At 33.6% G+C, this 27,359-nt stretch overlaps 1 protein-coding gene across 4 annotated transcripts in view; it reads right to left on the bottom strand.

The window, feature by feature from the left end:
* Positions 1–4,834: 4,834 nt before the first annotated feature.
* Positions 4,835–27,359, bottom strand: part of LOC143241094 (uncharacterized) — a 32,208-nt gene continuing 9,683 nt past the window's right edge. For 3 of the 4 annotated variants that reach the window (XM_076484633.1, XM_076484634.1, XM_076484635.1), the window contains 4 exons: positions 23,098–24,615; positions 21,018–21,154; positions 15,506–15,602; positions 4,835–12,299 (listed from right to left, as the gene is read on the bottom strand). In XM_076484633.1, coding sequence (XP_076340748.1) covers positions 12,280–12,299; positions 15,506–15,602; positions 21,018–21,154; positions 23,098–24,615 — 1,772 coding nt within the window. In that variant the 3' untranslated portion in view covers positions 4,835–12,279. The remainder of the gene's footprint in view (positions 12,300–15,505; positions 15,603–21,017; positions 21,155–23,097; positions 24,616–27,359) is intronic. The other variant, XR_013022175.1, reaches the window with a different exon arrangement.

Here is a 27,359-nt window from a genome sequence, read left to right as displayed (position 1 = left end):
TTGTGTGTGTGAGGTTTAAAATAATGCCGCCTGAGATTTGTACAGCTCGTATAGCTGTTATTTAACACGCAAGTTACGTCGACACCTGAAGGCGACACCAGAAAGTGGTTTGTTTTGAATTTCGCGCAAAGCCACACGAGGGCTATCTACGCTGTCACCAGAGAGCGAACTATTATCATGAGAAGGCAGATAATTCACAAAAGAACCAACAGACATACCGCTGTGCAACTATAGGTGCCAATAATTATTTAAGAATGTCGTGTTAAAAATCTAATTGGCTTAACATAATGTCTTTTGACACATATAATTAACTATTATTGTTGTTGTTATGGGAAAGATGATTGAAAATCTGAGGAACAATAATTTCAGTTAAATATTTACAGACTGTGTTATGAATAAAAGTGTTATAAAATTAATAGAGTTTCTAACCTTTTGAATCGTTTATATATTAACAATTATGTGCGCTCAAATAAAAAAAAACAACTTAAATTTAAAACGTTATTGGTACGAAACTATTGTAGTATACACGTAGTTCGAAAAATCGTGGTTTGTGATAGATATCCATTCTAAAACCATTCGTTCATTACGTTAAAATACCTAAAGATGGCAATTTTTCAATTATGTGAATGTAATATTTGGATGTTTGTTATTATTTAGAAATTAATTTGTGTATTCTTGTAACCTAAAAGTAAAAAAAAAGCACATAATTCCCATAAATGCTATTGTAAATGAGTTATAAAGTGACAACACGTGTCCAACGAGGGGAACCGAACCCTACATTTTAGTGTTAGAAGTCTGTATTGTTACCTCTAGGGGATGTGATAAGATAGTCTGCTCCTTACTCTCTATTATAATATGGTTTGTTTTGTTTTGAATTTCGCCCAAAGCTACATGAGAGCTATCTGTGCTAGCCGTCCCTAATTTTGCAGCTAGTCATCACCACCCACCGACAACGAATAGTGGGATTGACCATAACTTTATAACGCCCCCACGGCTGAAATGGTGAGCATGTTTGGTGTGACTAGAATTCGAACACGCGACTCTCGGATCACGAGTCGAGTGCTTTAACCACGTGACCCTACCATAGTATCTTAATCAATTTAATCATGGCAAGTGTAAGTTTGGACCCTGTACTGGTCCTAGCCATTAAACAGAAAGTTTTTATTAATAATAAACAAAATGAATTTATAGAACATGTATTCCAAGAAACCTATTAACTATTTCTAAAACATAAAAACAAAATGAGCACGCGCATCAGTAATTTATTGTTGCAAATGGATATTAGTATATATTATCTATTTATTGTTTGTTTATTATTAAGCACAAAGCCACGCAATGAGTTTTGTTTTCGAATTTCGCGCAAAGCCACACGAGGAATACCAGCGCTAGCCGTCTCTAATTTAGCAGTGTAAGACTAGAGGGAAGGCAGCTAGTCATCACCACCCACCGCCAATTCTTGGACTACTCTTTTACCAGTAAATAATGGAATTCACCGTCACATTATAACACCCCTACGGCTCAAAGGGCGAGCATGTTTGGTGTGAGGAGGATTCGAACCCGCGACCCCCAGATTACGAGTCGAGCACCTTAACCACCTGGCAATGCCCACCAGGGGTATCGAAACCCGGTTTTAAGGGGTACGACTCCGCATACATACCGCTGTGCCACTGGTGGGCATACAATATGTGAAAAACTAAAATTATTATTAACGCTATACTTATTATTCGTGTGAGTATTAGAAGTAATTTAGTGAAAAACAACAACATCGCCCTACTTGCCAAATTATTGATGTTTCAAGCTCAAGCTGCATAAGTGCTATTTGCGCTGTGTCTCCCGCGAGGATCGAACTCCTAGTTCTAATGTTATATGGCACACAAACCATGCTCGTTTTTCCCCCTTTTGAAAAAGGTGTTCATCCAAAATTTTAAAAACATTCACATTCAGGCATTCGTGCAGGTTTAACAACAAATAATGCATATTTGTAGTGAATGTGGCTAAAGAGCAGTCACCCTGTTTGCTCATTGTTATGGGCCATTCCCCTTTGGAATCACTCACAGAAATTAATCGCTACGCAACTATGTAGTTTCTTAAGAGTTTTCAACCATGTGGCCAATTATTTGGCATCTCAAGGATATGTGAACAACCAACGATGTGAATAACGCATGTGCTCTGCGAGAAGTGATTATTTCAGTCTTATTAAGACAAAAATTGACTTGAGATATTCTTTAAATAATCAAGATACATTTCTCTCCAAAGAATAGTGATGTCCATAGGTATTATACATTCGTCCAAACTTAATTGTTTGGGATTAAAAATAGCCTTTGTACTTTCTGTTGTATTATGTGTTTTTCTTCAGTTCATTCAGTCAGAAATTCGGATAACGTTTACGACTGCATTTCCTACTACTGTTACTATTCTCACCCGTAAATTAAATCACTTACCTGAAAATAGCAAAGATATAAGTCCTGAAGTTTACCACCGCTGAACCAGTGTATTTATGTATTATAGCAAAGGCATATCAGGCTATCTTCTGTGTCCACCAAGAAGAATCGAACTCCTTATTTTAGCATGTAAATCCAATGATTTAACGCTGTCAAACGGTGGACCTCTACCACTGACGGACATACCTCTTAAAAATTGTACTATACCCAGCTGATACCTTTATGTTTTAGTTAAAAAATTGCAGATAATAAATATTCAAATATTATATTCACTGGCGAACAACAGCATGGCTTAAGATAAGTTCTCTTGTTTATTCAATAAAACACTACTTTCAGGTTCACGACAAACAAATGAAATGTACAATAAAATACCAGAATTCCCTTTGCATGGGTGAGAAATATGTTTTATTTGCAATCCTCGAAGTCCATCTTTATCTCTATCCATTATAACTGGAAGATTGTGAAACAGTTCCATTTTTGAAGTACCAATCCTAAACCTCAGGGTCACTAACTTCAATCATTTGAAATACAGGTCTGATTTTGAGGTAGAGTTGTGTCTTTGCTTATTCTAAGCCCGTCCTTTAGCGGTAACAATGTATATATGAACCGTTGGAAGTGTTTGTTTTGAATTTCGCGCAAAGCTACTCGAGAGCAGTGTAAGACCACCCACCAACAACTATTGGGATACTCTTTTACCAACGAATAGTGGGATTGACCGTAACATTATAACGCCCCATGGCTGAAAGAGCGAGCATGTTTGGTGCGACGGGGATTCGAACCCGCGACCTCCAGATTACGAGTCAAGTGCCTCAACCACTTCGTCATGCAGGGCCGCGTTGGAAGTGGTTACTTTACTTCGAACTATGAGGTTCAAAAGTTTCGTAAGCACCAGTGCTCATCAAAAACTCAAATTCGTGTCTGTATTCACAATCATATGCTTAGTCATGCCCAGTCTGCAATAAACTGAATTGGTCACCTTTGGATAAAAGTAACCTGCTACATCTACTTAGGTTGTTGACAAAGTCTAACTCGGGTACCACTAAACAATACATAACAGTAGTAGTTGTTACTTATAATTGATACGTTTTTCTTTAGCTATTACCTAAAATATGGGCGAAAAACATATTGATCATTTTTGTTTCGTGTCAGTGTGTGTTTTCTTATAGCAAAGCCACATCGGGCTATCTGCTGAGTCCACCGAAGGAAATCGAACTCCTGATTTTAGCATTATAAACCCGAAGACTTACCGTTGTCATAGCTGGGGGCTCGTGTCAGTGTGTTGACAGTTTTATCTTCGACTAGCCAATCACCCCACAGTTATAGCAGACATTCCATATTTCCTGTTGTTGGTGACGCAAACATGATAATATTCTCTGGGAATCACTGGCACCTTAAGTCAGGACCTGGAGACGCCTGTGGCTGTCGAAATTTGAGTCACGATTTTAAAGTTTGTTAGGATTTTCGACAAGGAGCAGTTACTGAAGCTACTGCTTCTTTGCTATGAATTAATTCGTCAGACTATTTGTACAAATGACTTGAGCCAGAAACAAGACTACCCAAACACCTATTCAGGAAACTCTTAATGAACCCGTCAATGAAAAGTTCCTTCGGCTAAGCATTCCTTAAAAACTGTAAAATATTGTTTAACACACGGTTGTTGCAGTTAAGAAAGTTAAATTTTTTCTCTTGCACTTCTAACCTTCAGAAACATCAGTGCAAGTTTGCAATAGGCTTTATTAATTCTAGTCTGTTTTAAATACAGTATGTTTCAAAACGAAGGAAAAGGCAATTAAATGTGTTAATTATATTAAGTGCACTAATTTCATTTCGCACAGTAAAAAATAGAAGAAACTTATGCCACTAGATCCAAGTGAAATAATTTACTACAAATATGGCCACATAGATCATCTGAGAAGCGAAGTGCCTCAACTGTCAAAACGCCTTTATTTCAATACATTTTATTTTACTACCCAATGTCTTAATAAATACTAATTTTTATCAGAATCAGAAACTTGTACAATATATATTAAATTTTTTGTAAGATATATTAACTAAGCCTTTTTTTTTCAGTTGTTCTTTCTTGTTCAGTTTGGTTTGTTTTGAATCTCGTGCAAAGCTACTCAAGGGCTATCTGCGCAACCCATCCCTAATTTAGCAGTGTAAGACTAGAGAGAAGGCAGCTAATCATCAACACCCACCGCCAACTTTTGGTATACTTCTTTACCAACGAACAGTGGAATTCACGCTCCCTCAGCTGAAAGGGCGAGCATGTTTGGTGTGATGGGGATTCGAACTCGCGACCCTCAGGTTACGAGTGAAGCGCCCTAATCACCTGGATATGCCGGGCCAGCTATGATTAATAGCAATGAAATATTGTACATCACAGATTCATAGTCATTTTAAAATAGTTTATTTTCACGATACACAGTAATATCTATATATAATATTTACAATCAGTTATAGAATCAATAAATAACTCATATATATATATTTTAAACAGATGATATGAATCAAAAACAAAATAACACCAACGACCTACACAATACAAACTGTAACAGTTTATTTCTGAAGAAATAATCACCGACACACATAATTCAGTTTGGTTATAAAAAATCTTATATCCCAGTGAAATTTGTAATTGACGTTTATAATTTACAAACTGATACAGTAATGTTCACAGAAGACAACACAAATGTTTCTACAAACTGATACAGTAATGTTCACAGAAGACAACACAAATGTTTCTACAAACTGATACAGTAATGTTCACAGAAGACAACACAAATGTTTCTTCAAATTCCACATCATAAAGTTTTATTGAAACTTTTTCTTTCAACTAAAATTTCTAAGCCTAGATGCACATTTCTGGACATGGAAAAGGGTTTGATAAAGTGAAAGTTAATAGACATTTAAATATTGTTTTAAAAATTGTCTGAATCTGAACTGATGAAATAACGTAACGAAAGGAACATGTTATCTAAGAACTAATTAAGATCATATAAAAATTATATCAATAAAATACGTTTCTGACCTAGCTAAAACACTTTTGAAAATGTAATCTTGCCTGAACAAAATTCATTAATATTCAGTTTCTTACCATAAATGCAGTTATTCCACCTGAGCAATGTTTGTATACGTTACAACATTAACTTTGATAAGTACTTTAGTCAATGACTTCATCTTTTAGACTTAAGTGAAAAAATAAAAGTCACATTTTTAATGCTGTACTCAGTGAAGTACAAACTCAGTGAAAGAAAAATTACATTTTTTTTTAATTTTCCTTTTTTAAACAATTTGGTGGAAAATGAAATATTTAATGTCAGAAAGCCAGTGAATTTTATAAATCAGCGGTACATACAATAAAAATACAGACTACGAAAAGCTGACCTATAAAACTACAATACATACACATAATTGCGGATAAAGCGAGTGGCGGCTCTTGGTCTATCTAGACTTGCACTAGCAGGTCGCTTATCCCAAAGCAACAATTACCTAATATTACGTGGTGGTAGTATGCGTATTATTAACGTTCGTGCATCTGATGTGTTTGTGTCACTAAAGTTGTATTGAAGATTTATTAATAATCTGTTGAAGTAGTGCTATAGTATAATACAAATATTAATAATAATAATAATAATAATTTATAGAGGATTTAAAAAGCAATAAGTTTGTTCAAAGTGAATGATTTCTGTACGTATATCCTGATACAATACCACATTTACAGTATGGTTTGTTCGAACATGGGGAAGTTCGCCAGGTGACTTGCAAGCTGTGTGATATTGTTCCTAACAAGGTACAAGTAACAGTTACACAAAAAGAAGGCCCGTACAGCATTTAGATGTTTTAACCCGTTTTATCGTGCATTGTAGGAGAATATTATAACGAAGCACATGCAGCACCTGTCTAGCATTTGTCAAACAACACACTGATATAAGAAAAGTGCTATAATAGAAACATTATGAAGTACACAATGATATAAACAGCGTTATGTTACAAAATAAGTACCGGTGAAATTTATACTCCCCTATTAGCGTTAACGTATTCAGTTTACTGGGCAATATTTTGTTAAAACTTTCACAGTAATGATACTGTTAAATACAGGAACGACGTTTCGATCAATGGTGCGGTCAGTTTTACGGTTTTAACCGTACAGCGTTTGTTTCGCAAGTTGCGCAAAGCTACATGACGAAGATAGCCCTGATCTCGCACTGCTAAACTAGGGGAATGCATCTTGTTTTCACCAACTACCGCCAACTCTTGTGCTACTCTTTTACCAACGAATAGCGGGATTTATCGAAACGTTATAACGTCCCCACGGCTGAAAGAGCAAGCATGTTTGGTGTGACTGGGTTTATTATATTGAATTGTATTAGCTGTTTGAACTGCTAAGACTGGGGCTTGTGTTTAAGGAATAGAATTCCCTCTCAATACCACTTCTCATTAAATACAGTAAAACTGACGGGACACCACTCGAAAACCACAACTATTCAGTATACAACTAGCAACAACACACGAAAGAAATACAATATTTCCTCTACCAGGAACATGCTACACATTGATGCCTTTGAATAAAATAGTAAAGCACACGATGACTAAGTGACCTGTTCTCCTCCTGAGAAAAATTCGTTCTCTTCCCTACAAATAATTATCTTCAGTCTGTTTTAACAAAAGTATTTTTGTCATAATTATCAGGTACAGCCCTGCGCTAATGTTTTACTGGTTCTTCACATGCATTGATAGGTTGCGAATGTTCTTCTGTCTCTTCCATCACGGGATTCTTCCCACTTTCCTTTTCGGATTTTATCTAGTTTGACGTCATAATGATGTGGTGTCACACACATAACGCCATGTGGTCCTTGAAACTTCCTCCTTGACACTTATGTATCAGAAAAAATGCCGAAATTTAGGAACCATTTACACTTTATTTATTGCCTTCAACTGAAATGGGAATGGTCAATCAAAAGTGGAAGTTCTATAGAAGAAATAATTGGAACCTGACTCGTGTAACTCACGAGATTCGGAGAAATAGAGCGTGACCCGCTGACTTACCGATAATTTGCTTTTATGATTATAATGATGGTCCCGCATTTTGGTACCCTTGGATAATTCCCGCCTAAGACCCAAGATCTCCCAAAACCGCCATTGATTAAAGTAGTTGTACCTTAACTTCTACGAAAACAAAATAACAAAAAAGCTTATTATCATAATTCAACTAAACCACCAAAGATTATTTTTTTTGTAACACACACTTAACCAGGTTCCCTGAATTTTGTTGAAGTAGGCCTACACACTCCCTTCTCATTTCGTTAATGTTCCATCTTGATAAATATAGAACTATCAAGGCTCGTGCATCTGAGGGCTATTCTCGCGGCTACTCACAACAGTAAAGAAATCGTACATTTTGGCCAATCATCAGCTTTCTATAACGTATTTTAACTGTTTGAGCAGCAAGATCCAGAGTAAACTCAATATTGCATTGACCTAGTAAATGTATAATTCTATTTCTCTGAACAAAATCATTTTTCATCATCACTATGAATTCGGTCCTACGTGCTTAGAAATCACATGGTTAACGACACAACAGAGAAAATATCGACCATAGTTAAGGTAGCTAAATAAATGACACATAATACATCATAACATGAATGTACATACCAAAGGCAGAAAGGACTTACGAAGTAGTTATATCAAAATATGTAAAAACAATGATCACAAAGTCAAATCAAATAATTTCAGCAGCCACTTACATATTTTACCATTAAAAGTAACTTCGTGACGTATCAAAAGTTGGAATTTCACGATACTTTACGAACAGGACTTGCTGATTTAAACTTTCTATCACCTCACCCAAAATCCAACAATCGTAGCAAAGATATGTTTGGTCTGGTTTGTTTTTGAATTTCGCACAAAGTTACTCGAGGGCTATCTGTGCTAGCCATCCCTAATTTAGCAGTGTAAGACTAGAGAAATGGCAGCTAGTCATCACCAGCCACCGCCAACTCTTGAGCTACTCTTTTACCAACGAAGAGTGGGATTGACCATAACTTTATAATACCCCCACGGCTGAAAGGGCGAACATGTTTGGTGTGACGGAGATTCGAATCCGCGACTCTCAGATTACGAATCGAGTGCCTTAACCACCAGGCCCGTAGTAAAGAAGTGAAATAAACATTCAAAAATTTTAAACTTGCAATTTCCATTTAAGCTCTCAGGACAGGAGGACTTCTCTTACAACGATATGGTAACAATGAAATGCATTATGTAAGTATAAAGTTTCAATATTGACCAGTACAATGCTATATACCAGAACACATCCATGTAAGCTGAGTAAACACACATCTTCCTCTGCCAGGAGAATATATAAATTTAAAATAGTTCTAAAATATACTGTGTGTAAGATATCAAGTACTTCAGAACAACTTACTGACAATTGTAGATTGTTTATAAACTTTTAGGGTTAAAGCTTTCGAGTCGTAATCCGAGGGTTGCGGGCTCGAATTCCCGTCCTACCAAACATGCTTGCCCTTTCAGCCGTGGAGCGTTATAATGTGACGGTCAAACCCAATATTAGTTGGTAAAAGAGTAGCCCAAGAGTTGGCGGTGGGTGGTGATGACTAGCTGCCTTCCCTTAAGTTTTACACTGCTAAACTAGGGACGGCTAGCGCAGATAGCCCTTGTGTAGCTTCGAGCGAAATTAAAAAACAACAACACACGAACTTTTAGCCACGCCTCATAGAACGGCTCCGATTTTGTCCCCCCTTTTCTTCAAATATAAATGTTTAATTCATATCTCCGACATCTCTTGACCAAATTAAGATTTAATTACATTAGTTTTTAACTTGGGATATATCATTAACCTTTCGGTTGATGTATTTGATCAAGCTCGAGTTCTCAAATTATTTTACTCTCATTTTGCCTAATTTCAAATACGAGGGTAGGCTGGTAGAGCTACTGATGAGTAATGAATTCGAATCGCGTATAAACGAGTCCTACGTTTGTTATTGCTGATGTACAAACATATAGCTAATAAAAAAGAAAATATCACGTAGATTAATTTATTCTAATCCTGACTAAAATAATTTTAAGAGTCGTGGCTATTTAAGATTCCCTTTTAAAATTAAACTTCGAACCTTCATCAGTAAATTAACCAAAATTTTGATCACGTAAAACCTGTGACCTGTCGCATCATGAAATGAATCTCTAGGTATCTAGAGACGCCTCTGTTGCTAGACAAGTTAACCTCTAGTAAAAAAAAAAACACACAAAAACTGACGTAACGGATCCTATTAAGCTTTTAATTAATACTTTAATTTTTATTTCCTTTTGTAGCACAGATAAGCCTAATCAACAAAGGAAAAGCTTTGTAGAAAAACAGATATTAATATCAAACAGTCTCACAACAAATCAGATCCTCGTACGATTCTACCCAATAAGCACAAAGTAATTTTGCCCAAGAAAAAAGCACCGAGGAAATGTAGTCTAGCGGCCAATTTTTGAAATGTTCTAATCCTAAGTTTTATTATTATTTTATTTTGTTGCCCTTTGGTCAATTTCTGATGAAGTGTGGATGAAACAGTGGCATTAGTACTTGTCAGACTGAGAGGAACATTGATATATTCCCATGAACATTTGACATGTTTTTAGACAATATTCAGGATGTCTTAACACAAAGACAATACGATACGACCTTCCTGTGATAAAAATGGAGAAGATACTTGGACACATGGTTATGCTGAACCAGGTATGTACTGCGCTGAAGAAATGCTACGTTCAATAATTTCAAAGTGCAGCATTAAGCAGTAAAGAAACCAAGGCTAATGGTACAGCAGCACAATAAATTTCAAAGAAACCATCAATGAGATTACAGAGTTTCAAAAAAGCATTGCATATGAAGCAAATAAGGCTTGTCTGGAGCTTTTAGCTGATAAAAGAAAATGTCTTTTCGTGCATCAACAACTGTGCAACTGGAAGGAAAGCACTGTGGTTTCTACTAACTCATGTATTGATAGTATATTACTTGCTTTGAGAGAGCAGTCCCTCGTGCCCATAGAGGTTTACCAGCTTCTATGTCTGGTTATGACAGATGAACAGCAAAGAACGGATCAGAGGAATTGTCACACAAAAGAACTCGGCTCCAGAGTGGTGTCTCAGTACACAAAAGAGGAACCACTATGAGGAACTTCAAGTATATCTGTGTATAAAAATATCATGAATACAAGATTCATCATGATCTCTTACCAGAACCAATTATGAAAAATAATGAAGATATTCAGAAGGTTATCAGTATAATCTTGGCCTGTTATGGAGGTGGTATGTTTGGCATTTTATGGCACAAAACAACTAGGCTATCTGCACCAAACATCCGGCAAAAAGTTAAAATTAAAGTATTAAAATTCGTAAAAATAAAACAAAGTTGAATTTTTGAATTAAAACTTAAACAGCGTGAAATCAAATTTTATATTTAATGTACAACAGTAAGAGAGAAATTACAGTAATACTAGTTTTAAAGGACATTCTGTAGCACAAGTTGAATATCACAACTCGCCAGGATGACCAACGGGCAAGTACAAACATTAGCGTTAGTCATCTGAAGTTGGCCTTTCCAGTCCTGGTTTTGAGTTATTTGACGTCTCGGCTGTTTTCTAATTTCATATCGAACGAGCTGCACTTCAAAAAGGAATCAATTGAAAAAATGTCTAATTTATAAATTAGAAACTTAAATAGTGTTAAAAAGGTCGACGGCCTTTAAAAAACTAAAAACATTTGTGAGGTGGACAGTGTCACCATCGCCGATGACATTGTCCAACGTTATGGGTAAACCTTGGGATAGAACATGTCTAAAAAGATGCCGTCTTTGAGTCGTACATGCCATATATTTACATATTTTTTAGCACTTGCAGATTTACTTTCAGTCCAATTATGCACATTTAGATAAAGTTTATTCACAGTTATTTGAGAAACTAAAATTAAAGTGGAACCAAGCCCCAAATTCTACAAATATAATGCTAGAAAAACTTTTTTCAAACTAACGATTTACTCAGTTTTGACCACTTACATTTTCTACACTTAGTCCTTAAACTTCTATGTTACTGACAATGTGCCAAAACTGAACTTAAACAATCAAACATTCTCTAACATGAAAGTACAATGGAACAAAGAAGTTGGACAGTTGGCCGCTAGACTAATAGTTGCAGTTTTATGGTAATCCTCATTCCAGTAATAATTGCACGCAACCATATTATTTACGTACACACGAATAAAAACAAAAAACCAATAAAATAATTGTTCTTATTTGTAAATTCAATCACTTATAAATGCAATATTTTAAAATAAATTGTACATTTTACAAATATGATCGAGTAACAAAAGTAAACCAATTATTCCTTGCTGACACTTTCTCACTATTATCAGTTTATCTTGTTTGCTTTTAACGGATGTAAAGCATACCTTCAAATTTCTCAGACTTCATGTTCTACGTGTCAGATGGTGACAGATATCGACCTTCTTTGGAGTGTACGGCAGTAATATTTAGATCTGTGACTAGTTCAGTTTCTTTGGATGTACACATGATAATTTGCTTACAAACAATAACAACATTTCTTACTCATATCTAACTATCTATTAGCCACTGTATATTCTCCAACTCGCAATGTACCTGAATTAAACTGGTTTATCCTTCAAATTATTTTATATAGCAATGAATATACTCTGGTGTACAACTTGTTATAAAGTGTCAAACTAGCAACTGCTCATTGGTTAACTTTTATCTCAGTAAGTAGAGCACTCACCTTGAATATAAACTGCTCTGTTTATGAGAAATGTAAAAGTTGGCACCCTGTTAATGGCTGGTCCACATCACTGAAATGAGATCCATAGAACAGTTTGTTGTTTTTTTACATAAAATGAAGAATGTTATAGTTCAGTTTTTTTTTTTTTTAGAAGTGCATCAATAACAACTGAGAGGGAATTAACCTTTTATCTTGGTTGGTAGAGCACTAGCATGACACACAGAAGATTTTCGGTCTAAATGCAAGGCAAGGAAAGAGTATACACTCAAGAACATTAAGCTTTTAAGCATTTATAGCATACACGCACTACCTCCCATCACGAAACAAGTTACATCCTAGGTTTAAAACTACAGTTATATAGATTTCCATAAACATGACTAATCATAAGACAAGTCAAAGATCTAACTGTGTGTTAGGCATGTGTAATAACCTGTATCTAACCGAGCAAACAAATGTCATAAACAAAGCATGTTTTAGTAAATATTTTTAAAATATTCAAGAGTTCTCTATTAAAAATTTAAACCTTTATAATTTTTTAAAAGTTGATTGTTGATTTAAAAGTTGTTAAAGTTAAAAAATAATTAATCACCTGTAAACAACACAAAGAGAAAAAACTGGAACAACTGAATGGTTATTTATGAACAAGTAATTACAGGTTTGGTTTGTTTTAATTTTACACAAAACTACATGAGAGTTATTCTGAGCTAGCCATCCCTAATTTAGCAGTATAAGACTGCCAGATCTTGGGCTACTCTTTTACCAACCCATGGCTGAAAGGGCGAGCATGTTTGGTGCGACTTGGATTCAAACTTGAGACTCTCAGATTACAAGTGCCCTAACCACTTGACCATGCCAGGCCTAGGTGATTATAGAGGAAAAAAAACCCAAGTTTTTGATGTCATAATTTAATAAAATCTAAATGTTACGTTTGTTTGTTCAGCTATGTAATGGTCTACCTGCATTGTACCCACCAGGTGTACTGAAGCCTGGTTTGATGTGTTATAAGCTTTCAGCTGAAGGGTATTGTTTGTATTTGTTATAGCAAAGCCACATCAAACTATCAACTGTGTCCACTGAGGAGAATCAAAACCCTGATTTTAGCATTGTAAATCTGAAGACTTACCAATTACAAGGGGAAGGGGGGCATTTTAGGCCCTTTGGCAGAAAACTTGCTGTCAAAAAGTAAATTACATTTACCGGCAAATGTAACAATCTAATAAATGTGATTCTAAGCCAATTTCAAGACCAGTATTAACAATGCAGTGTTTGCATACGACATTTCCAGTCCTACATCTTTGCTTCAAGATATATTTTCATTTCATAGAATGTACAATTATTCCATCTCCATTTTCTTTCTTCAAGAACATTAAAACTGCATGTTCCTACCACCATAAATGTTTGAGTAAACCTTTACAAATACATACATACGTGTGTGTGTAAATGAAGGATGAAATTAACCTGGGCATTTTACAAACAGAACAAAAACATGTATATTACAACAAATGTACCAGTAACCTTGATGACTGCCAACTTGAAGATATTCACACAACAAAATGATACAGTTTCAAAGCCCAAAATTATTCTGTACAGGGCAGGAATAGTTTTTTTTTCACATTATAAACTTTGAAATTCCACCTTTCAATACTCCAAAGTCATTGTTTTATTATACATGTCTACCTTAATTTCCTTGTAGTTATAAAAAAATTGTTAATTTGATCATTAGAATAAAGTTTGTACAAGTTCAAAACAATTAGAATGTGTCTCTTTGATTTAAAAAGCTCACCTTAGGATCACTGCGTTAACTATAGTATTTCAAACAGCTCACCTTAGGATCACTGCGTTAACTATAGAATTTCAAACAGCTCACCTTAGGATCACTGCGTTAACTATAGAATTTCAAACAGCTCACCTTAGGATCACTGCGTTAACTATAGAATTTCAAACAGCTCACCTTAGGATCACTGCGTTAACTATAGCATTTCAAACAGCTCACCTAAGGATCACTGCATTAACTATAGAATTTCAAACAGCTCACCTTAGGATCACTGTGTTAACTATAGAATTTCAAACAGCTCACCTTAGGATCACTGTGTTAACTATAGAATTTCAAACAGCTCATCTTAGGATCACTGCGTTAACTATAGAATTTCAAACAGCTCATCTTAGGATCACTGCGTTAACTATAGAATTTCAAACAGCTCACCTTAGGATCACTGCGTTAACTATAGAATTTCAAACAGCTCACCTTAGGATCACTGCGTTAACTATAGAATTTCAAACAGCTCACCTTAGGATCACTGCGTTAACTATATAATTTCAAACAGCTCACCTTAGGATCACTGCGTTAACTATATAATTTCAAACAGCTCACCTTAGGATCACTGCGTTAACTATATAATTTCAAACAGCTCACCTTAGGATCACTGCATTAACTATAGCATTTCAAACAGCTTACCTAAGGATCACTGTGTTAACTATAGTATTTCAAACAGCTCACCTAAGGATCACTGTGTTAACTATAGTATTTCAAACAGCTCACCTTAGGATCACTGCGTTAACTATAGAATTTCAACGTCATTTTATTCATATCACTTATTTGGGTTCAGGACCAGAATCATAATCAGTTTGCACAAGTTCAATATTTTTTTAAACATGAAAACACCAGAGCTCTTTGATGCCATTTTCTCAGACTTCAACACTTTTCAACTTCAAATATTATCAAGGTTTTTAATAGCAACATAAACCATGTAGTACACAAAGTGATGGCAGAGATTACCTTTTGTCTATCAATACAGTGTACTTGTTGTGGATTTTTAAAAGTAAATTTAGACCACACTACATGGTGGTCATCACACGATAACAGTTGTACCTAAAAGGTTAATTGCAGTTGCAAAATGGTAACAAAACTTTGTGAATCAACTTGTCTGTCAACATTCAGAGTAGGATTCCATGGGTATCATTTTCTCTATTCCATCTTCCAAGTGACTAAACTTTGTATTCTTATGTATTTCAGCTGAAGTTTGAATTGGAATCCAATTTGTCAAAAATTACTCATAATGCAAGTTCTAAAATAAAATTGAGATTCTAGTTAGTGACTATGATATGCTACACATTTTGTGACCAGGTGGACAACTATTCCTACCCTGCCCTGATTTAATAATTAACCTCAGTCCCATTAATCTTGTATATCTTTAAAATATTATTACAAACATTAATACACCCACTTCAGTATTTCATTCTAAAAACAAAAGAAAAAACATTCTTAAACTTTGGTACTTTTGGAACTGTCAGCCCAATAATTCTGTATGGTCACAGCTTCCAGACTGTTTAGAAAGGAGTCATTATCCAGTGAAGTCATTTCTTCTGTACTTTCCTAAACAATGACAAAACACACACTGAATACTTACTTTACTGGATTAAAAAAGAAAATGGTGAATAAACAATAATAGAAAATTTTAATTATTCTAAATAACACTATTCATAATTCAAACACAAAATACAAGTAATTGGATTTAGATGACAGAAACTATCTCTAACATTTTGTGTGTTATCTTGCTCACAACATAAAACTGAAAAACTGAACTTTTGCCAAATAATTAAAGCATAAACACAAAGTAACTAGACCCCTAAAAGCTCAGGGGTTGTACCTATTCTCAGATGCATTTCTAAGTAATTTTGGATAACTTTCAAAAACCAATTTAAACTTGAATTTTGTATTAAAAACAATTCAAAAACCATTTACAACTGATCATGTTACTGAATGGACCAATCTGATCATCACACAAAACAAGTTAACTTTTTGATTCTCAGTTGCACATCAAAAACAACAAATTAACCAGTTGTGACACTTTCTTTGTATAAATAAAAATGTTTAGAAGTTTAGACCAATAAAAATTTGAACAGTGATAGCATTAAAGTCTCCCATCAGAGCTCAATCATTTGAAATTACACTTGTAAAGGGACACTTTCACAGATGGAAGACTCTTACTCATAAAGTAGTAACCTTTCAGAGGCAGAAGGTCACTGTCACGTGACTTATTCTCCTTCTTATAGACAATCTAAAACTGATGCAAGTTTATTATATGTAAAGTAAAACTATCATTCCTACAAAACCCATTTGTAACTAGGGCTACCTGCCACTATTGTTAATTTCAAAAGAAACAGTCCAAGTCATTCAGGGTTTAGCTCCACTGAGGTAATCAGTGAAGTAGGTAGGTAGATGAAAATGTTACTGTTTTAGAACTTTTTAAATTATACTGGAAATGTTTGTGTCCACTTTAGCTTGTCACCAGTATATAAGTGCATAATATACATCAATCAATACTTTTCCAGTTTTTCACTTAGGAATTTGATACGGTAGTTTATCAGCACATAAATTATTTGGAAACCTTGTCTATCCCTAGTATTAAGGACAATAAAGAATTATCCAAGTCAAATGAATTATCAGTGTTTTTTCAAGTAATGATAAACATGACTTTATCACATACTTCGAACACACAGATTACCAGTGGAAATACAAGTTGATCCTCAATATTATACAAGTATATTGAAGAAATACAACTGTTTTAATGACTTAGTTATTGTTGCTCATTAACCCTGAGATACAATCAAGTCTACAGATACAGTGTAAGGAGGTGTTTGTCATCTAGGAGAAACAGTCATACACATTCTTTAACACCAACATTATTTACTACAGCAGTGTAATTTACTGAATTCAGAGGATACATCAAAACATTTCATTCATATCTATGTATTTTATTAAGAAACAGAACAATGCAAACAAAATTTATTAACTATTCATCAATAAAGAACTTTGTAACCCTAAAGCTTAATTATTCTCCAATGACCCATATCAAAGTAAATCATTGTTGTTTATTTTCTGTACTTTTGTAACTGAACAGTCAAGATCATTTAATATATTTTCTTCTAAATACTTTGAATTTCTTAAAAGTACTGCCATAAAATTAATACATGTAAGCCATATGGTGTGATACATACATATATTGATTCTAAGTGGATTTGAAAGGTATATACCATATAGTACATGAAATAAGTGCAACTGCTGTGCTTATAGTCACAGGTAGAGTCTCTTCTCAACATCCTGTATGATGTCAAAACTCAAACACTTTAAGAAAAACATTAACACCATTGCCTCACAGCTGTAGGTGCAGCTCGAGCAGTGGTTCCTGGCTTGAACATCGACCCTTATAATATACAATGTCTGGGTCTTCTTGTCAAAACAGTCACTTTACTATCAACCTACCACATTTTTTAACAATATCTTCAATTACAAACCTTTTATATATTTAAGCTGTGTTTAGGTGACTGGAAAAACAGTTTGTTACAATTATATATATTTTTTTAATAACTACAATATGTTCAGAACACATTAACATCACTATTAGTTTACAGTGCATTCCTGAATAATGTTATAAATGAATTTTTATTAAAAGTTCACATACCCTGCTTTGCAACATAAAACCAAACAGTATCTTGTCTGACTAAAGTTCACTTATGTAATTAGTCATATGTACTGAAAAATCTCTATAGAGATAACGACTTTTTAAATCACACCTGCAATATTCGTTGTTTTATAGACTATTTTTTATCATTGGTTACAACGTATATTTTTGATACCTGAAAAAAACATGTAGTAGCAATAAAATAACCAGTTCCTCTATAATTAACACATTAAAAGAATGAGAAACTTTTAAAATGTGTACATTACTTTTTTATTTAATTTTGACAAATACGAAGTTTCTTGAAATAGAACAGATGTATTTAGCTATTGGTTTGGTTCAGCCTATTTACTTTCACATTAATTCCATCTAGTGAGATATGATGCAAACAAATATATAATAAATATGGTAACATTAAAATTGCATCGTACCTTCCATCTAGTGACAATTTGTAAAATTACATTTTCAATGTTAATAGTTCATAATATGATGGACATTACTACTTCGATGATTTTCATTAAATTTATACAAATTATTGACAGTTACCTTTCTATAATGAGAGACCATTATCAGATTTATGATTATATAAAAATATTACACAAAAATCACTTAGTTTATCAATAAAGTATTGGAAAAACATTTTCAAAATAAAACAAAAAATTGGTAATATATCAGTCCTACTACATTAAAATCACAAGACTTGTCAACAGAGAATATATATGCTAAATATTACTAATGCACAAACTTCCACAAGGCTACTCAACTGAAACTACCAAATTTTTGTTGAAAATAAACAATGCTTACATATCAACAAAAATATTAAACATAACAAAGTTGTGGGTTGTATTGGATGTACATGCTATTTAAAATATTTTCACCATTACAGTAACTGGTGTTGCACGAACAATTAGTCAGTGAGGTTCAGGAAATCAGTCACCAAATGTGGAGAAATTAATATTAAATACACTAATTTTCTATTGGAAATGTGTGTTAACCTTTAAACAGCCAGAATGTTGTAGCTAGCAGTATCAATTGATGACAGCCACCATTTAAAAGTTCAAGACGAGAGTGTAGGGTTGTTTCTCATAACATGGATATTTAACTTTAGCACACTATTATTAAATAAATTCATCAAGAGAAATAATTAGCTTTCCCGAGGAAAAAAACTGATAAGAATTCTTTTAACAGTGTGTAGTAAATAACATGTAATTCAGTGAAAACTAAATCCCCTTCAACCCAAGAAAAACAAAGACAATACATTTAATATTTGACAAAGATATTTGATTTTTTTTTCACAAAGTTTAAAATGATTCATAATGTGGAATTTTAAAGGTTTATAATAAATATTCAAAGCACAGTTTTACCCAAAACACAAGTACTACTGTTTCATAATTGTTTCTAATTCAATTATTTGCATAAACACGTAACTGCTAACAACTTCAGAAGTATGAAGACAAACTTTAAGTCTGGAATAAATGTTGAAACACATGCATGCTGGAAAATCAGTGAGTTATTGTACTAAGAGATGTTTAAGTGGTACATGATGACAACAATTTTTGTTTTACCCTTCTTACTTAGCTAGAAGTAGTCCTAATTAAACAGGAATTCTGTTTATTTAATAGATTAACAATTCAAAAGTGTCATTGTTAAACTTCACTGTTTGGTAAATTTTAACAAACACTGTTAGAAGAGTAAGATATTCCCCCATCAACATTTTGAGTAATTTGTACAAACAAAAATTACAAATATCTTGTAGCAGTTCTTATTAATTTTACCTTAAGTAATTGACACTGATCATGTTAAACACTACTGTTTAACCTGAGCATAGTAAACATGAAAAAGAGACACTGCTGTGGCTAATTATGTAACCAATAGTCAGTGGTCACACCCTTACATTTGTAATTGGATACAGGTAGAAAAGCATGCACATATTGTTACGAAACAGTACCATTCTAAAGCCATATTAACTATGTCGTAATTTGAAAATAAAGAAACAAATATGACACGCTCCCTCAGCTGAACAGGAGAGCATGCTTGGTGACAAAAGGAATAAACGTACAACCCTCAAATCAAAAGTTAATCACACTAATGAGTGCTATATCAAATTGAATCAACCAAAACATAATAAACATGAATCTTAATGCAAACAGTTACTTGGACTGTTAAAATAAATGAAAACAGTGCTAATAAGAGGTACTAATTATACTAATTTTAATTAGTTGATTACTTTTGGGTGATGTGACACAAACCAATTAGACTAAACAAACATGAATTAATCAGAGATAATTATAATGGCAGTATCTTAATAATTTGGAATAATTAAAACAGGGATAATTGGAGACACTAACTCTGATTATTCTTGCAATGCCAATAAACTTAATTTTTGTATCTCAGGACAGCTGGTATGGGTACTAACACTTTTTACTAATAAAACAAAGAACATTTTGAACTTCTTAGGTCATCTTCAGATTAACAAAGGTTTCTTGTCATCATGAAAGACTATTTTTTTTAATTAATCGGTAATTTTATGCAACACTCGTCAGTGCTGATACTTAATTACTTATGTCAGTTTGAATTAATTACTCAGCACTAGTAACACTAAACTTCAGTAAGGCTAACATGCAATTAATCTATTTTGAAGATGTGAATAACCCAATGCCCAAGATGAAGGGATTATGTTGGGTATTTTGAAATCAATGCTGTTTAGATAATAAAAAAGATAATGATACTTAATATAAAATTGTTCATAGCACAAAAGGACACAGATAAACATTTGGGAATTTAACAGTTTCCATTTTCAGAATCTAAAGCAAAATGAATTATTACATTCCCAAGTAAATGACTAGAATACATTATTGCAATAACAAATATTTAAATGAACAATATATTTAAGTAATTTAATTAGTAATGATGTTATTGTTTAATTTTGCTTCTGATACTGAAGACAAAATCTGTAGAATTCCAATATGTTTATCCAAGTCCCTTTGTGTTATGAATAAATTTTGTTTTCCTCAGAACATGCCAACTGCAAATAGTTAAATAATCTATTGCATTAACCTTGGAATATATGCACCTAGTTTAATTACTTCAATTCTAACCCATGACACTGAAGTGTAACATTAATAGGGTACAAATAATAAAAGTTCCAAAATTTTCACTTGACTTACAATAAATAATTTCTATAATATTATTTACATTTTTGATCAGTTTTTTTATTCATTAAGCACACTTTCATTTGTCACACACATACACACTTTGTAATTATTTTTTTCCCCACCTTACAAGTCAATGAAATTGCTTTTACAAACAAAATAATTTACAGAACTAACCTTGGGAAGCTCGATGTGATTGTTCATGTAGTTTGTTGCCAGAGAATTGTCTATGTAATTGTCTGGGGGATATTTACTGTCCATCTTATTAACTGCTTTGCAATAATCTTTATGATGAAGGAGAAGGAAAGTCATTCCTAAACAAATACAAGTCATAAGTTTATGTTCTTTACTCCAACACAAATGACAAAGATACGTTTTAGATGTAAAAGTTAACCCCTTTGTATACAAAATGTTACTATTACATACAGACTTAAATATACATACTGCTAAAAAACATTTTAGGTTTGGATTTTGTATGAAATGTTAAAAAACTATGATATTCAGATGTTATTAGAAACAGGTCTGGCCAGCAATATACTATTTCATAGGCAAAAGATGATAAACTATGTTAAGTTCCATTTTGGTTCCTGCTCACGATCATCAAATACAATTGGGATATACTTTATGAAACTGTACTCTGATGCCAATGTTAACCCTTATAATAATTTTAGAAAAGGTTGAACAAATGAAGTGTCAACAGCATGCAATGAAATATATTGAAATATTAATTTCTTGAATCTAAGACTGATATATAATGTTGAAGGATGAATATGTTATTGATGTAGCTCTTATGTAAACAAAAAGAAAAATTTATAAACTATTAAAATTTATTAAGATTATTATGATATTTGAAACAAGGCCAGAAGAATCACTAATTGCAAAAACTTCAATTTATTGAGCTAAAAAGGACAATAGATAACAAAGAATTAACGAGATACCTTATTTGCTAACTTGGTACAGCACTCACTCAAAGTGTAAATGGGCCTGGTTCAAGGGAGATGAAACAACTTGATTCATAGCATCGTTCCATTTCTAAAGACACTTGATTTTTTTCATTTTGTTTGTCATGTAGTTCTATCTTATTAGCATCAGTTCTCAACAACCCTTATTTAATGATAGCAAAGTATGTGTTTGATGCACAAACATCATCTGTAGTATAAAAAAGTGAAACCACCACCTGCTTTTAGATCTAAAGCATTATGACAAGTTCATTATGGATTGAGAAATTAATTTAAAATATAGTAGGGTTATGATTTTGTTTTGTACAAGATTTGTTTAACAGTTCTGTGTGTGTGTGTGTATATTTTCATGTAATCTCACAGTAATACTACTTTATGTATGGATGGGTTGTTGAGTAAATTTTACAATGTCCACTTTGTAGCAACAATTACAGAGTTGCTAAATATACAATGCAAAAATCTGTACAAAATTTGACAACTTACACAAAAATGCTGCTTTACTTCATTCTGAGTACATGGTGAATAATTGTTTATGTTTACATCACAAATATCTGTTAAAAGATGAAACCTCTGCAAACTGAGCTATGCAGATATTCATTCAACTGTATGATTCATGATAAAATTTTAAAAGATTGGACATCATGAACACAGTAAGAGACATCATTAACAATTACAGTTAACGAGCTTTATGTAGAATCCATTAACACTTGTATAGTAGGCAATAACACATACTTAACCTGTAATATATTAATGTCTCCAACTCAAATGGAAAAAAAAAAGTACATTATAAATTTATTGTGGCTTGCACTTTTTAGCTTGTATCTAGGCAAAACTATAAAGTAACATCTGCCAAATTTCAGTGCAGTAAATTGAACAAAAGTTAAGGAACTGAGTAACAAAGAATGGCTTTAAAGGATTTATTCTGTAAGTTTAGTTTAATAGATGGGATGGTAAGGTTGGACTAACAGGTCCCTTACTGTCCTCATATATGCTATACATGCAATTAGTGATTTTTCACAGAAATATTTCTACAAGTTCTCTAACAGCACATGAACTTTTAAGAGTCCAACAAATTATCCTTTGTGTTCTATAAACAGGATGAAACCCTGCGTTTACATTCCTATCAAAACTAAAGGAGCAACATAATGTATGCATATAAACATATATATACAATATAATAAGTGACCATTTTGTACTCCAAAATTGTGAAGCATTAGCTCACCATCAGATGTATGCTTGTACGTGTATATACACATATATATTATAACATTACAAGAGAAATAATTCACTGTATTTACCTGTTAATACTGCTACACTAATAATCCCTATGATAATGCCAGCTACAGTACCACTACTCAATGCATTCTGTCCACTGTCTTGAGATTCAGAAACTGGACTCATAAAAGCTGGGGGACTAGCTGGAGCACGACCAATGCCAAACTGTTCTAAAGCTGGTTGGTCATTCACTAATCCAAAGTTTGAATTCTTGTGTAAATAAGGATACTTTCCTTGAGATAATTTTTCCTTGTCCATTGTGTCAGAGCTGTTGTCCAACTTGGCTATCCATGTTACTTGTTCTGCAGTAGGTAAATAAGTAGGTCTGATAACACCTTTTGAAGTTTTCTCAACTGATGGTGCAATATCTCTTGTTGTATTGAAGAAATTATAAGGTACACTTTTCTCAAGTACTCCTTCTGGAACTGTTGGGTACTCATCTTCAGTTGTTCCTCTTACGTTGCTGCTCCCTTTGAACACACCTGTATTATATCCTGTTGGAAAGTTTGCCACAATGGAAGAGTTATCTATTTCTGAGTCTAGATGAATTTTTTGGGTTTCAGCAACAGAAACAGGGAATTTGCTCTTGCTGGCTTGAATGGTGGTATGGTTGTCATTAGCTTTTGAATTCAATGGTTTATTTGTTGTCTCTGAAACAGTGCCTGAAAACTGATTCTTGGAAATGCTTTTATGTTCATGTTCTTCATTCTGGAGATCTGGTGAATGAGTTGGGTAAGTTGATAGCCATGCTGAATAAGCTCCTTTTCTTTCATTAGAAGCTGGAGTTATTTTAGTGGCCTCAGCTAGATCTTGCTCATTATAAACACCTTGTTCACTATTTGAGATAAATCCTTTCAATCTATTTGGGTTATTGCCATGGGAAGAACTTTTAATGTCTAATGTTAGTTGATGGGCACCATGATTAGTATTTTTCTCTGCAGATAATGTTGAAGTATCAACTGAAGAAAAAATACTCTTTTCAGTTGTTTTATGGTTAAGGTTCAAAGAAGGGACTTGGCTAGAACCATTAGAAGTTAGTGAAGAATTAAAATGGCTGTTAACAGAAGTAACAGCACCATAGTTATGATGAGGATCATTAGATGATGGTTCATACAGTTCCTGAGAAGAGTGTATAATCTGTGAAGGGTTCCACGATGAAAGTTTACCACCACCAAACTTTTCAAAAGATGGAGTTTCAGTCCCATCAGGTTTCCTTACTTGAAATGATGAACTAGTTGTTGGAACCACTCTTCTGTTGAGTGGCCATGTTGAAGAAACATGTCCTGGAATGATAGCATCAGAGAGTCCAAATGCCAAAAATTCATCATCTGAGATATGAAACCTTTCAGATGGTAGCCACTGCTGATGCAAACCTCCAGATGAGGCTTCTGTAGTTAATGAAATGTCATCAAAATAATTACCACTTGTCCACCTTCCTATTCTACCAGTCACAGAAGAGATGGGAACAGTATGTGCTGAGCCCACTTTTTGAAAAGGGAAACATGCATTCTCTTGGAGAATGCCCATGAAGATCCCAAAAACTAAAGAAAAAAAAACAATGTATAATTTTTAAACAAAGTATGTAAATAAAACTGTACAACAACCAAACACCATAAATCTTCTTTATCCCCTTTCCAGAATAATGGGGACATTAATAACATGCCTAGATTTTGCCCTTTTTACAATGAAAATACTTAACCAAATTGTATGAAACCTTGTAGTTGTTTTAAGAGGTCTGCTTGGTTTTAGTGACTGTTTAGACCATATGCTGTGACATCATACAATGGTGAAAACAAATATTGCCTGTGCTTATAAAATACAAAAGCTCATGCTGATGTTATGCTGTTTACACCCCCATAAACTGATTACATAGTGAACATTTCACACAACACCTAGGGTGAGTTTTCATGTATGAGTGAACTTTTGACCTACAACCTTGAGAGTTTGTTTTGTTTTGAATTTCGTGCAAAGCTGCTCAAGTGCTATCTGTGCTAGTTGTCCCTAATTTAGCAGTGTAAGACTAGAGGGAAGGCAGCTAGTCATCACCACCCACTGCCAACTCTTGGGCGACTCTTACCAATGAATAGTGGAATTGACTGCCACATTATAATGTCCCCATGGCTGAGAGGGTGAGCACTTTTGGTGTGACAGGGATTTGAACCTGCAACCCTCAGATTACAAGTTAATTGCCTTAACTACCCAGCCATGCCAAGGCTCCTTTAGAGTTAATCAGGTCCAGAAATTTGTATATAATACCTGTCATACAAGTAAAACCTGATTGTCAGCATCCATGAACTTACCAAGATGTGTCCAGAAAAGTGGGACAAATAGATGAAGCAAAGTGGGCAAACAAACATGCTCCATTTTATGATGTTTCAGAGTGGAAGTATAATAAAACATCAAAATTAAAAGGAAAATCAAAGAAATAATACATGATTAAATGTATTTTTAAGAGATAATTTCCTAACAAATATAAATACACCTATGCTGAACTGGGCAGAAAAATCAAACGAACTGATAACTGAGTCATTTTTTAAAAAACTGCATGAAGTGTTACAAAAATGATAAAATATCAATTACAATATATTTTTGGTTAAAAATTGTTGAAAAAGAGTTAATATTTTTTATTTTTACTAATAATACAAAATTTGATATACAGGTGCATACTTGATACCTGGAAAAACACTACTGGTAATAACTAGGACATTAGTTAAATGTTTCATACCTATTAATTACACAGAACTGTCAAGCTAATCTTTACATAAAATGCCCTGACAGTACTGAACAATTTATGAGATAAATATACCAAGTGGCATTAAAAACACAAGTAATAAAATGAGTTGTTTCATATAAGTTAAGCAATACTGCAACATGCCTGGGTTTCAATAATGAGTATTCTCTGAAAACAATTCAGTAGTTCAGATCATTTTAATCAGTGTGATCATGTATCAGTATTTAAACCGGTTAAAACTTACCCATCCCTTGCTGTTGTACATAATGTGAGTATGAAGAAACATTTGTATGCAATACACACTGTTCCTTCAGCCTATAAAATGTTGGGTTTTAAAATTTTAGTTTCATCACAAGGAAAAATGCCATGGCTGATGCATAAAAAGCAGAGATTAGGTGGTCGGGATGCTAATGACAAGGATGACAAGTCAGGGTCCCAGCAAACTTTGGGGTGCACCTTCATGCAGTGTGTACAAATTGCTTGAATGAGAACAATGTGAATGTTCTGGACTGGCATCCATATTTGCCCGATATGAATCTCACTGAGCATCTCTGGGACATTCTGGATAAGTGCATCCGTCATTGAGATCCTGCCCCCAGCTCTCTCACCGAACTACATGCAGCACTTCTGGCTGAGTGGGACATCATCCCCCAGAGGTAGATTGACAATCTGATGACATCTATGCAATGCAGGATCCAGGCTATTTTGGCAGCAAATGGAGGACATACCAGTTATTAGTGTTATGGATATTGAAATCCTGATTAAACTGTTTGTGTGCAATTTCTAATCAAATCTGAATACTGTGTAGTGCAAAGACATGATGATTTCATGACATGTACATTCAAAACTTATGTTAATCCTAGCATATCAAAATTGTTTAACTGTATGTTGTGTTTTTAATGACTCTCAGTATATAAAACTGATTAAAAAGTGCAATATTTGGCAAATTAAATTATGTTTGTAAGGAAAGCAATGATTTAAATTACCAATTATTATCATTGCCAGCTTGCACTGGCTGTGTTAATATTTTATGTAAAATATTATGGAGTAGCAGCATTAACAGCATAAAATACACTTTTTAAAAATTAATGCATGAAGAAAATTTGTATTGATTATTTTCAGATATTAATTTACAAATGTTTAAATATATTCATATGGAAGATATTATTTGACAGCATATCTCACAGAATGACCCCGAGTTTTTAAAAGTACAAACTTTTAACCTGTAGCTCCATTTCTTGATTGATTTGTGATCTAATAAATTACAGTTTTGGATTTTAGATGAAAACCTTTTTGACTAAAGTATTTGGCCATGCTCAAGGTCTCATAGAATAATTTACTTTATTTCTACCTAAAAGAATTTCAATTTGAGGATAGGCTGCTGGAGATACTAATGAGTAATAAAACTGAATAGAGTACGAGAGCACCCCATACTACATATTGCTGGTACACAAAAACACAACTAATATAGAGAAAAAGGTCTCAGATTAATTTATTTTAATCCTGCCTAAAACAGTTAAGTGCCACAGCTACTGAAGATTATTTCTTGTTCTT

The sequence above is a fragment of the Tachypleus tridentatus genome, chromosome 13, assembly GCF_004210375.1.
Source record: "Tachypleus tridentatus isolate NWPU-2018 chromosome 13, ASM421037v1, whole genome shotgun sequence".
NCBI classification, from domain to species: domain Eukaryota; kingdom Metazoa; phylum Arthropoda; class Merostomata; order Xiphosura; family Limulidae; genus Tachypleus; species Tachypleus tridentatus.
Note: the sequence above shows the minus strand (reverse complement) of the source record. Positions and strands in the feature narration are given on the sequence as shown.